Source organism: Meriones unguiculatus, chromosome 16, assembly GCF_030254825.1.
Source record: "Meriones unguiculatus strain TT.TT164.6M chromosome 16, Bangor_MerUng_6.1, whole genome shotgun sequence".
In the NCBI taxonomy this organism is placed as follows: domain Eukaryota; kingdom Metazoa; phylum Chordata; class Mammalia; order Rodentia; family Muridae; genus Meriones; species Meriones unguiculatus.
The window spans coordinates 1,115,932-1,128,815 of record NC_083363.1 but is presented as its reverse complement, the minus strand read 5'-3'; the positions used below and the strand labels follow the sequence as shown (position 1 = coordinate 1,128,815).

At 55.0% G+C, this 12,884-nt stretch overlaps 1 protein-coding gene across 13 annotated transcripts; it reads right to left on the bottom strand.

Moving 5' to 3' along the window:
* Nucleotides 1-177: 177 nt before the first annotated feature.
* Atat1 (alpha tubulin acetyltransferase 1) lies at nt 178-12,798 on the bottom strand. Of its 13 annotated transcripts, none has more exons than XM_021651311.2 (13): nt 12,641-12,798; nt 12,183-12,243; nt 12,015-12,106; nt 11,840-11,900; nt 11,601-11,714; nt 11,311-11,412; nt 6,093-6,138; nt 5,911-5,979; nt 3,780-3,851; nt 3,371-3,614; nt 953-1,032; nt 824-866; nt 178-515 (listed from the first exon to the last, which is right to left on the bottom strand). In XM_021651311.2, the coding sequence occupies exons 1-13, from the start codon at nt 12,745-12,747 to the stop codon at nt 356-358; spliced, it is 1,251 nt and encodes a 416-aa protein (XP_021506986.1). In that variant the 5' UTR covers nt 12,748-12,798; the 3' UTR covers nt 178-355. The 13 variants fall into 13 exon arrangements, with proteins under 13 accessions (XP_021506986.1, XP_060224961.1, XP_021506985.1 ...); XM_060368978.1 differs by lacking the exon at nt 12,641-12,798 and adding an exon at nt 12,474-12,634; XM_021651310.2 differs by having other exon boundaries at nt 824-1,032.
* Between the last annotated feature and the right edge of the window lie 86 nt (nt 12,799-12,884).

Sequence of the window (12,884 nt, the reverse complement as noted above, 5' to 3'; positions counted from 1 at the left end):
CCGCCGCCACCGCCGCGGGGGTGCGCCTGCGCACTGGGGGCCCGCCGCCGCCGCGGGGTGCGCCTGCGCAGCCCTTGGTCAGGCCTGGCAAACTCCGAGGGAGGGTGGGGTTGAACGCCGTCTGAGGAGGAGGCTGGGTGGGTGAGCGTTAGTGACAAGCCACTTGTTCTCAATAGCTACCGTGACAAAAAATAAATACTTTTATTGCTCTGGTTGGAAATAAGATACAGACGGTCGGGAGCAGACCGGCCTGTTGAATGAATGAATGAATGCATCGGTATGAGGGCCGAGCCTGGGCGGTGCTCCGCAGCGAGGGACTTGGCGAGCGAGCGTGCGAGCGTGCGAGGGGCTGCCATCACCACGGCCTGGTGCTACGGCCTTCGTGCAGGTTTCGGATGAACCTCGCGTCCATCATGTGGCCACCCATAGTCCAGGACTGGGCTGCCGGAGCCTGGGCCCCTGGAGCAGCTGAAGCAGGTTCCTCCCCAGGTCGATCCGGATCCTCACTGGCCAACCTGGGGGCAGCGAGTTGAAAGCACATTAGAGCTGCAAATGGCAATCTCTATTAGAGGGTCTTGAAGGTCGCAGGTGCCAAATTTTCAATGTGGATACCACCTGTTGGGTTAGAACACTGCAAACTTCGGCAGTCAGAGCACAGCAGAGGGGAGCACCAGAGTTCAACCCACAAGGAAGAAGGCTTATCGATGTTAGGAGGAAAGGCGTGTGGGAGAAACTGGTATCCAGCTCAGACTGAGGCGGAAGCGGCTGAGAGGAGTGTTAGGCAGGATCAGAAGGTGCTGTTAGTGGGAGGTGTAGACCTCACCTATCCTCTGCTTCCTGCTCCCCCTGCTTCCGTTCTCGGTTGCCTGCGGAAATACCAGGCATCTGGGGAGACTGTGGCAGTGTGTGTGTGACCTACTTCGCCGGAGAATAAGAAAGAGTGGTGACTTACCTGTGCCCAGGGATAAGGTATTGACTGCCCCATGGCGGCTGTAGCGGCAGCTCTGGGCTACCAGCCCCGGGGGACCTCCCCTGTAGAAGAAATGGGAGATGATAGGGAAGAGGCTCAGGGTGAAAGGTGGTTTGGAGGGGTCAGGGGAGAGAGGGATAGCATGGGGACAAGGACAAAGGGCAGCTGCCACCCCAAAGGGTTCTTGCCTGTTTTTCCTAGCAAATGGAGGGGAGGGCTTATTTTATACCTCAACGTTTTCTCTCATATCCTGATGTGTGCATATTCTAATTGGGGTGGTGTGTTCTGTGATCCAGTTATGTCACAAAAACAGTCTTGCACACAAAAAAGGCACTTTCTGGACCATGTGCCCTGATGTTTAAAAGATATGGTTCCCTTACAGATAAGAAATCTCAGGCCAGAGTAGCAAGGCCAAATTTAGGAGGAGAAGGCAGTCTTTCGAGTAGGATGACAGACTGGGGACAGGGTTTCACTGTGTAGCCTTGGCTAGACTGGGAGCTTGCTACATAGCCCAGGACGGCTTCAAACACATATTGGGATCTGTCTGCCTCTGCCTCCCAAGGAATGGCATTAGGGCCTGTGCCACCATGCCCAGCACCCTCTGGGGATTCTTCATAGTAGGTAGGACTTGTCTTGAGAGAGCGCTGTGGGATGTGGTGCAGACACGAGGAAGTCAGAGAGTAGGAAAGGAATCCAGAAACATTTCTGAGGTCAGTGACTTGCAAGGTCCCAGCAAATCTTAACGCCTTACCCAGGGCTGGCCAGAGGAAGGAAGTCACTGCGGGACTAAGGCTCCCAAGTGAATACTGCGGTCTACACAAAGTTACTGCAACTCCAGGGCAGAAATAGCAACAGAGAAGGGGAAGGGTGGATGCTCGGAAAGGGGTCTGGTGGATCTGAGCTCTGCCGGTATCTCAGAGCTGAAGGTGAGGGGGACAGAGAGGGCCTGAGACCCCGGAAGGAAGTGCGAAGCACTGAAGAAGCTGTTTTTCGTTGAGATTTAGAAAACACGGAAGAATCCACACTTTATTGAGACAACACTGAGAGGGAGTCAGGAAGGACCAGGCGGGCAGAGGGAGGCCCTGCTCCCGGGACTTGAGGGAACATGGTGGGCGGGCACCTGGTCTTGCACATTCCAAGGGCAGCGGGAATGGAGGGGCCTTTCTACACCTGGGCATGGAAGCAGGGAAGGAGGCTCTGGCTATGAGGAGAAAGGAGGGGCAGCAGGAGGAGGATTCCATCTCAGCACAAGACAACCCATAGGTCTCTGTACTGGGGAGGCAGGGAGGTCAGAGGGGACTCCAGGACCTAATGGACCAGGCTTCTCTTCAAAGACACAGCTAAGTGGTCCTGGCGTGTTTGCTGGGACCTACTGCCAAAAGTCAGATCAGGCTATCTGAGGAGAGCAGTGGCGTGTGTCTCCTGAAGAGACCCCAGGGCCACGTTAGCTTGCGGCATCTACACGACACTTGGAAAGGAAGAGTTTGGCGACACTGGGAAGACCCGCCGGGCAGCCAGGAGGGCTGACAGGCCGGCATCGGCACACTGAGAGGGCAGGTTGGTTTGGCAGCAGGATGGAGGATGAGGACTCCCATTGGGCACGGTGGAGGGAAAGTAACCCATTGACAGGACACTCCTTAAAGGTCTCCCTGGACCGCTGGTGGTCTGGAGTCTCACCATGAGCAGAAAGTGTGCTTCTCTGGGGAGCTGGTAGCAGCCACTTAGCCCGAGAGATCCTGAACAGAACGGCCTGTGTGTGGGTTCAGAGCACAGGCTGGGCAGTATTGGGGTGTCTTCAGTGGTAAGAAAAGCTACAAAGTATTAGGCTACTTAGAACCCTGGCAACCCAGCTGTTCAAGAGCGGGGAAGAACAACTCTTGGCGGAGGAGTGGGTCGCGGGCTCTGGGAGAGGGTATCTGCCCTCCCAGGCTTCCTGTCAGTACCGACTGTCCTCGGATCGGGGAAGGGAGCTGCAGAGGGATGTTATGGGCAGGAGGAGGGGAGAGGGAAGGCAGGGGAGAGAGAAAAACAGAAGTCAGAGGTGAAGAGGAGCCAAGGAGAAGTAAAGGAGACACTCACGCCCTGCCTGCCTGGAAGGGCTCTTGGCATACAGGCCTTGGAACCCACTGGTTCCCAATCTGTGAGACACATGCCTAGCCCCAGAAAATGTTAAACCAAGCCCCCGCCCCCAATCTCTAAGTCTTCCTATTCATTGAATGACCCTCAGAATGTAGTGGGTCCATGCTCCACATGAGGCCCCAACCCCTGACTCGTTCTCCACCAGCGCTGCAGAAATTGTGTTCTGGTCAAGATTTCACTGTTTCACACTTCTGGGAGAATCACCTCGCCCTTCACCATCTCTAGCCATCCCAAGGCTCCCAAACTTGCAGGCACTGTTACCTGGTGCGTCTGCGCTGGGCTGGGCTGCCCCCAGGGTCGGTGGCCAGCAGGAGGCGGGCAGTAGGGTGCGGGGGGCAGAGACGCAGAGAGCGAAGCAGCTCCTGCTCTGGCACAAAGGGCCGGAGGGGACCCCGATCCGGAGAGTTTCCCAGGCTGCTAGAGCGAGGAGGTGGGTGGGCTGGGGGTGTGGCTCGGCGAGGGGCCCTGTTCAGGGGCCAAGGGGGCTCCACAGCCACCTTTAGGACTAGGGAGGGGTGGGGGAGGGAGAGAGAGAAAGAGAGAGAGAGAGAGAGAGAGAGAGAGAGAGAGAGAAAGAGACTGTAGCCTGTTGTTACTGTCCCCTGGCTCCCCTCCCTTATCCAGCCTCCCCCTGAGCATCCTCACCCCGCCCCCTCCACAAGCCCCTTACATTCTCTGTCACTGGAGGAGTATGGCTTAATGTCGCCCTCTGGCCTTTTTGGCGGCAGCTTCCGTGCTGGGGCTGGTGGTAGCAGGGACACATGGGAATGTTAGGAGATGCACTTTCCATCCCTCCTCCCTGCCACATCCCCACAATCCCAAACTCCTGTTCCCTGACACCAACGGCTCCTCCTGGGAATGCCAGTACAGAAGCTGTGCTCTGGCAAAGCCAGCACACCGAAGGGGGTTTGGAGGGAAATGCTGGAGCACTTTTGGGGAGAGCCAGAAGGAGTAGGCCAAACACAGAGTTTCAGGAGAAAGATCCAGGGGAGACTGGGGCCTGGGAGATGCAGGAAAGGATGGCCAGGGGGAGGTGAGCTCTTACTGTCCATGGGTGTTGTCAGGCCCCCCTGGGGTTCTGGGGCAGTGGAATAGTCCCAGCTGGGCCAGTGAGGACCCTGGGTCCCTCTAGATGAGATGGACAAAGCCCTTGGTTAATTGGGAATTGCTCAGGGGAGAGGAGAGGAGTGGCAGGGCCTCTCCTTCCTATGCAAACAACATGATATGGAAAAACTGTGGTTTCATTAGGCTTTAAAACAGTAACGGGATGAGGACGTTCAAAGTGGTGGCACATGCCTTTCGTCTCTGCACTGGGAAAGGAGTGACAGGCCTGATCAACCTAGCGAGTTCCAGGACAGCCAAAGTTACACAGTGAGAGACCCTGCATCAAAAGAACAAGGGCCAGGCATAGTAGCTCAGCACTTGAGAAGAGGAAGCAGGCTGACCCGTGTGAGTTCAAGGCCACCCTGGTCTCCTTATTGAGTTCCAGGACACTCAGAGCTACGCAGAAAGATCCTTCTCCACTCCTTCCTCCCCAAACAGAAGAGGGGGAACAAATACAGGCCTCTGCAAATGGAGGGAGTTACTGCACGGCAAGGGTAGGTTTCCTCCCTTCCTCTCGGGCTTGTCCTCCCAGACACTTGCCCTCCCAGACACGGGGGGGGGGCAGCCAGCCCTGTGTGCATCTGCACCAATCCCGATGGTGGCCTGAGCTCACTGCGCCTCAGAGCTGTGGTAAGCACAGGTCTCCTGATGGGCCTCTGGGAGCCTAGGCTGATGCCAATAAGAAGCCACCGTTAAGGAATGTGGCTAGCCCAGGAGGGAGACCGTTCTGCACCAGCCAGCACCGCAGAGCTGGTGAAGGCTGTGCCATGCATGAACTTGTGCACACTGTGCGTGGAATCCACAGAGCAGGTCATGGACGTCCTGGGAGGAGCAGAGAAGGCAGCAGGCAGCCTGTGAGGTTTTTTTCCTTGTTTTGGTTTTTCCAGACAGGGTTTCTGTGTAGCCCAGCTGTCCTGGAACTTACTCTGTAAACCAGGGTGGCTCAAACTCGAGGACCCACCTGCCCCTACCTCCCAAGAGCACCACCACAACGGGCCAGCCTGTGAGTTTTAATCCAAATAGGTTTAAATCATTTTGAAAAAAAAATTCTTTAAAGGCAAGATCTCATATGTAGCCTTGGCTGGCCTAGAGATCGTTATGTAGACCGGGCTGGCTTCAAACGCACAGAGCTACGCCAGCCTTGGCTTCCTGGGCGATTTGATCAAAGGCTCGGGGCACCAAGACAGGAAGAAATGTTATAGACTTTAAGCATTCTCTTCTAAAGCAAACATCTAGACGTCAGACTGTTCATACCACTACCCATGAACAGAAATGAAAGGACTACAGGGCTCACTGGCCTGCTCCTCCCTGGCTGACAGAGCCCGAGGAATTTACAGAGATTTGATTGGGGCCCGGCTGGGGGGGAGGGGGCTGACCTCGTGAAGAGGCTCTGAGGACAGCATGGTCAGCCAAGCACCAAGGCTTGCTTAGTGAGGCCCCTGCTGAGGGCAGGGCTGGGCTGGGCCATGGCGGTAGAGCGCGCAGTGAGAGCACAGGATGAATTCGGCACCAGCAGGATATGAGTTCTTCCTAATCATAAACGCACTAGCTCCTGGCAGGGTAGGGCAGACAGGACTGCCAGGGACGTGGCTTTCGGGTATTCTGAACTGCCAGCAGACAGCACCGCACAGGGCGGGGCCGCCTGAGGAGCTAGGCCTCACTGCCCTTCAACTCCACCCGGTCCTCGAAGGCTTTACCAGCGGGCGTGGGTTCAACCACAGCAGCACGAGAGTGTCGAGTTGCCCTCAGAGAGAGAGTGGGGGCCCCTGCGAGGAAGGAAGAGGTGGCGGCCCTCAGTGGGGGCCAGGCGAACCAAGAGCCCACCTCTTTCCTTTGCCTTTCCCCAGCTACTAGGCCAACACAAGGTAGGGGAACTTACGATGCTGATGGGCAAAGAAGCCTTCGAAGATCACGAAGTTGTTCACCTGGAAGATGAAGCGAACAGAGCAGCTAGTCCCCTCAGGCTCAGCACACAGGACACAGCTGTGCCCGAGACCACGGGTGGGCTTTGGCGGGGCTGAGCTCACGCAGACTGCCCAGCATGCCCAAGCCGTGTGTCCTAATGCCACACACTGGGTACAGCGGCACACACCTGAAATCCTAACACTTGGAGGGCAAAGGTCAGCTACACAGAGAGCTGTAGGCCAGCCTGGGCTACATGAGACCCTGCCCCAAGAAACAAAACAGGAGGCTGCAGAGACGGCTCAGTGGTTAAGAGCCCTCGCTGCTCTTGCAGAGGTCCCTGGTTCAGCTCCCAGCACCCACAGGCAGCTCACAAACACTTGTGACTCCAGTCCCAGGGGATCCAACACTGTCTTCGGACCTGCTCCATGGATACCATGCACACCCATAACGCACATAAAATATTCACACACATAAAATAAGATAAATCTAGCCAGGTGGTGGTGTCTCTCACATGTAATATATATTTCTTGGTTTGTTTAGATCTTTTTGTTTCGGTTTTGGTTTTGGTTTTTTAAGACTGCCGGGATTAAAGGCGTACGCCACCCAGCCTGGCTCGTTTCTGTTGTTGTTTTTAACTCTTATCTATCCTTGCGGTGCTGTGACTGAACTCAGGAACTCCTGGACCATTCCTTCAGCTCCTCGTTCTTGTTTCTTTGAGGTTGGGTTTCTCTGTGTAGCTCTGGCTGTAAACCAGGCTGGCCTCGAACTCCTAGAGATCCACATGCCTCTGCCCCCTCCACCCCCCGAGTGCTGAGAATAAAGGGAGCGTGTCACCACCTAGCAAAAAGAAAATCTTCAAAAGCCCCGATCATGAAATTGTAAAAACTACGAATAAGGCCTGTGGTGACTCATGCCTTTACTGTCAGCACTTAGGAGGCAGAGGAGGTCCCTGGTCTACAGTTTCCAGGTACCCAGGGCTACACAGTGAGACACTTCTACACAAACCAAACAAGCAGACAAGAGCACAAAGCCGAAGACTAACACTTCCTGTTTTCAGAACTTAACTACTGAGCCACAAGATGGAAGGACCCGAGTGTTAAAACCACGCAGATACACAGGACAGACGTCAGTCAAGAGAACAGAGTCAAAGGTGCAGAGATAAACTCAAGTGACCGTGGTCAACTGATTTTCAACAAAGGGAATGAACAAACATGTCTTCCACAAACAGTGCTCAGAGAAAATGGATATCCAGGAGCACAGTTATGATCAAAGCACAGATGCCAAGCGCATCAAGGGGCCACGGAGATTCTGCTCCGTGGAATTCTACTCCGTATTCCAGGGGATCCACTGCCCTTTCCCCGCCTCTGCAGACGCCGCACACACACAGTGCACACACAGACGTGCAGGTGCACACGAAGAAATACATATAAATCCTAACAAGCTCAGAGGAACCTGCCAATATTAACACGTCGCAAGACGTCTGCTGGTGCTCACTCGGCCGTGGAAACAGCCCAACATGCCCACTCCCAGCTATCTGCCTGACTCAGCTGCGGGGAGCTGGACCCCGATCCTGCCTTCTTACTTTTGTATTTTGACTTAATTCCAGGCGGTCGAGGCTGGCCCCATACGCCTGACCACCTCAGAAATCAACTCCAACACCGGCATGGTGAGTCATTCCTATAATCGTAGCATTTAAGAGACTGAGGTCGGAGGATTTCTGTAAGTTCCGAGCCAGCTTGGAACTCAGTAAGATCCCAGCCAGTCAAAACAAGACTCCTAATGTTTCCCTAGAGCCAACCTACCTACTCCGTGCAGCTTTACCCTTCCCATTGCTTTGGGTTCAATCTTAACTTTATTTTTCCTACATCTAATCTGTAAGCAAATGTTTTTCTTGCCCTTAGAACACATAAAGATGGCACCGCTTCCTACCTCTTCTGCTGCCCCTGGGTCTAGCAAGGGCTCCTTTTCTCTCTTTTAAAGATTTATTTATTTATTATGTATACAATATTCTGTGTGCATGTACGGCTTCGCACCAGAAGAGGACACCAGATCTCACTCTAGACGGTTGTGAGCCACCACGTGGTTGCTGGGAATTAACTCAGGAGCTCTGGAGGAGCAGTCAGAGCCCTTAACTCCAAGCCATCTCTCCAGCCCACAAGGCTCCTTTTCAGCAGGCATGTCTGCTTTCCTATCTTTCTAACCTCCAACCTGGCTCATCTAGAGCCTATTTTTGGCACAGCAGGCAAAGCAAAGGAGACAGATTACAACCAAAGTGATTCTGCTCTTCACTCAGTGACTCAGTCTCTGCAGTGACCAGGGCAGCCCGAGCATGCTTGCCTCCCTTCGCCTCAGCCTGCACCTGCTACAGCCCTTGTCACACTGCTGTGGGCACATCCTCATGCACAGCCTTCGTACTAGCCCTGCGCCTCTCTGGGACGCGTGCCTCCACACAGCTTCTTCATGTTGTCGCACAGGTGAACTAACTCCTCAGCGAGCGCTCCCTCCGCTATCGCTGGTGTCTGTGGGCCCTTCCACCAGCATGGCTGCCATTTTCTCACAACACTTACCCACAGTGTAGAATACTTTTTGTGGCAAGGTCTCTCTGGGAAGTTCCTAGGTGTCCTGGGACATGATACCCAGCAGGCTGGCCATGAAGGCAGAGATCTGCTTGCTTCTGCCTCCCCAGGGGTGGCCCACCTTGCACAGCCACAGAACACAATGTTTGTCTGGTCCCACATTTAGAACGCAGTTTCTTTTGTTTGGCTGAGTAAGGTATTTTTGGTGCCCACGGCAGTGTCAGACATGCAGGAAGCATTTGTTGGATGCCTTGGTAATGTGCTAGTGGGCTCTCATGACCACTCTCCCATGGTAAAGCACGCTCCCTGAGGCCTGGGCATCTGTTCTGGATCCTCCACCAGTGTTGACTGACCGTGGCCTGGGCGGGAGCAAGGTGGAAACGGGCTGCTCGTGTCTGCAGATGAGACGGGTGTAGCATGCCACCCATGCCCAGGTGCGCTGGTGAACTCTGCAGGGAGAGGCAGAGCAGGGAGGTCTGTGCCTCCAGGCCAGCCCGGCCCACAAAGCTGGCTCTAGGGCAGTCGAAGCTGCTACCCAGAGATGGAACCTGTCTCAAAACCACCACCACCACTGTGCATGCGCGCGCACGCACACACACGCACACACACGCACACACACGCACACACACACACACACACACACACACACACGAAAGAAAAGAACCACCTTTGCTAAAGGACAACAGGCTGTGAGGGCCTAGGTCTGGTTCTGCTCACCTCCGGCCGGCCTCAATGTTATGTCCTTACTGCACACGTACACTAGGGCACACACTCACGCTCATACACACAAAGAATCTTTTTTTTAAAACTAAGAGCTGGGCATGGTAATCCTAGCACTTTGGAGTCTGAGGCAGGAGGATTACTGTGGATTGCTGAGTTCAAGGCCAGACAGCATTACACAATGACACTTTCTCAAAAATAAAGGTCTCTCAAAATAACAAAAAAAAAGCAAAACAAACCAGAAGAGCTGTGTATAGTGGCGCACGCCTTTAGTCCCGGCTCTCTGAGCAGAGGCAGGCTGATCTCGTGAGTCTGAAGCCAGTCTCATCTACACAGTGAGTTCCAGGACAGCCAGAGCTACAGGGTGAGACCCTGTCTCAAAAACTAAATGAACAAAACCCAAGAAAAGGCAGGACGAATGTTTCTAGAATGTGTGACGGCGTAGGAGGAAAAGATTCAGCTGTGAGAATCCACCAGGGTGGGTATTGCGACATTACCCTATTGGGAGGCGGAGGCAGGAGGAGCATCAGTTTGAGGAGGGTGGGGTTAGGGGCTTATGTAAGAAAGTCTCTTTCAAAATCGGAACAGCTGGGCCTGAAGGCATACCTGTCACCCTATTACTTAGAGAGTCACCATGAGTTCAAGGCCAGCCTGAGCTATACAGTGAGACCCTGTTCTAAAAAACCAACGTGGAGCCCTGGAAACAGTTACCTAGCAACGAAGCTAGAGGGACTCAGCAGGTTACATGTATACATCTGTGCATACACATCTACGTACATACACATGTAGCAATTATAAAGAGAATGATTTGAAGGAGGGGACACAGGAGGGGTTGGAGAGGGAGGGGCAGGAGTACTATCAATACAGCACTCGGGTGAAGTTAAAAAAATATAATGATAATAATTAGCGGAGCTGAAGAGACGGCTCAGAGGTTAGGAGCACTGTCTGCTCGTCCAGAGGTTCTGAGTTCAATTCCCAGCAACCACACGGTGGCTCACAGCCATCTATAGTGAGATCTGGTGCCCTCTTCTGGTGTGCAGGTGTACATGCAGATAAAGCACCATAAAAGAAATAAAATCTTCAAAAAGGAGAGGTGGTGATACATCCCTAATCCCACACTCTGGAGGAAGAAGGAGGTAGATCTGTGTGTTCAAGGCAGCCTGGTGTGCAGAGTGAATTCCAGCCAAGGTGACCCAGTGGGACCTCATTTGAAAATAAAATCAGAGGCTGGAGATGGCTCAGTAGTTTACAGCATTTTAGTTAGTTTAGTGCTCCTGCTGGGCACTGAGGGCCAATCCACAGCTCCCACACTGTGGCTCAGCCTCCCCGGAAAGCGCCCACACTGTGACTCAGCCTCCCCGAACTCCCTCTCACCTCTGTGTGTACAGGCACGGAAACGGTGCGTTTTCATACACACGAAAGCAATCTAAAACCACTCAAGGCAGGACTGGCCAGGTGTGCTGACCCTTCCTTCAATTTCCAGAACCCACCTGGAAGGAGACCAAACTGACTCTCACATGGTTTTCGCCTGCACACAGGAGCTGGCATGCACACGGCAAGCGAGCGAGTGTCCGTTTTTTAAAGAGGGGGTTAGCGTGTGCAGAGAACACCTGGGCCACGCCTGAGGGCCTAACTCTGGTTGGCATGAGGAGACTGCTCCGGGGGACAAAGCGCCTCTAACCTGTGGGACTGTGGACTCCAGGCTGGAGGGCCTGTCCACTGACCTGTGGGACTGTGGACTCCAGGCTGGAGGGCCTGTCCTCTAACCTGTGGGACTGTGGACTCCAGGCTGGAGGGCCTGTCCTCTGACCTGTGGGACTGTGGACTCCAGGCTGGAGGGCCTGTCCTCTGACCTGTGGGACTGTGGACTCCAGGCTGGAGGGCCTGTCCACTGACCTGTGGGACTGTGGACTCCAGGTTGTAGTGCTTGTTCAAGAACCTCAGCAGCTTTGGGGACGGTCGGTCGATGGCCAGCTGGTGTGGTTCCACTCGCTCTTTCTGTGGGGGACAGGAAACACGGGGGGTGGGGAGGGAGAGGTGGTAGGAGGCGCATGCTAGCTGGGAGCCTGGCAAGGGAACGTGAGAAACGGGGACCGACCCCGGGGCACGCAGCGGGGCCTCTGAGAGCCTCTGGGTGAAGACCCCTTTAGACCCATGGGGACTAACTGGTGAGGACTGGCTGGTACCTCTAACATATACTGGAAGAGCTCCCGCCCATGGCCGTGCCGCTGTGCTGACTCGTGGATGTAAAAGTCCAGAATACAGAGCGGCTCTACCTCGTTGTGGGCCTCACGGTCATCCTGCAAGAGCATCACCCATGTTATCAGGAGCCAGGAATCTGGGTTGCCCCACCTCCACCCCGTCCTCCTCACACTTCTTCTCTGGCACCAAAGCTTTCAAACGCCTAGCCTGCAGTAACACTCACCAGCACAAAGAGCTTCTTGTATCCGACTTTGAGGAAACCAATAATGGCTCCTTTCCCTGCCCTGTGGGATGGGGAAAATGTTGAGCCAGGCAGAGCAACTGTCTGGGAGAGATGGCAAAAGACAGGACAGCTAAGGACAAGAGCGTGAACCACATGGAAGAACAATAGAACTCACGGGCGGGCGGAGGTGTCCTTTAGCACGTAGATAACGTGGCGGTTACTCTGCATCCTGGACGCACTGGTGATGGGCGCAGGAAGATGCTGGGCCTGCGGAGGCGAGGACACTGTGCACGGGCTCCCTACCTGCCACCCGTTTCCCTTTCCTCCTGGAGGGGCCCCGTACCTTGGCAGAGGCCTTGCCCAGCTCATCGACGATAGTCATGATTTGCTGCTGCAGATCCACACTGGAGAGAGAGGGGCCGGTCAGACATTGGGCTCACGGCGTCCCGCTTGACCGCCACCCAGGCTCCTCTAGCTCTCGCCTGGAACTCCCTTCCACCTCCCACCTCGCCCCTCCAGGTCCCAAACTTCGGTTTCACAGATCCCACGTTAAGGTTACTGTGTTGCCGGAGGGAGGGAGGGTCAACCGGAGCCTCCAGCTGAGGCCACCCTGGGGCAAAGAGTGAAAGGTTACAGATGGAGGCCGATTAACCCCTCTAGGTCCAGGGGCAAAAGGGAGCCAAAACCAGGCTGTGGCCGCAGAAGGAATGGCCAGAAGTCAGCGAGAAGGGGGCGTGGCTCCTGGACGGGTTTGGAGAGGAACCAGGACAGAAGGGCCATGGGGCGGGTTTGAAATGTCACCGGGCCGGCGTTGTGGTTCCGGGTCGGCGGGCCGGAGGCCGCAGGTGCTGGTCCAGCACGGTGATCCGCTCCGGGAACAGCGCATCCACATCGAACGGGAACTCCATGGCCCATTGTGCGGGACCGGACACGCCCCATGCAACGTCACTTCCGCTAGCGGGGCCGGTGAGTCTTTTATTTCCAGGACCCAGCCCCCACAGCAGAGGCCAGCAGCCTGGGAGTCATTCGGTAGGTCTGTGCCCAC

Coding starts and splice junctions, on each gene's coding strand:
- Atat1 (XM_060368978.1), bottom strand. CDS start 12,619: ATGGCCCTTCTGTCCTGGTTCCTCTCCAAACCCGTCCAGGAGCCACGC. Junction 11,715..11,839: donor ACAAGAAGCTCTTTGTGCTG/GTGAGTGTTACT, acceptor ATGCTCTTGCAG/GATGACCGTGAGGCCCACAA. Junction 11,413..11,600: donor TCTTCCAGTATATGTTAGAG/GTACCAGCCAGT, acceptor TGTCCCCCACAG/AAAGAGCGAGTGGAACCACA.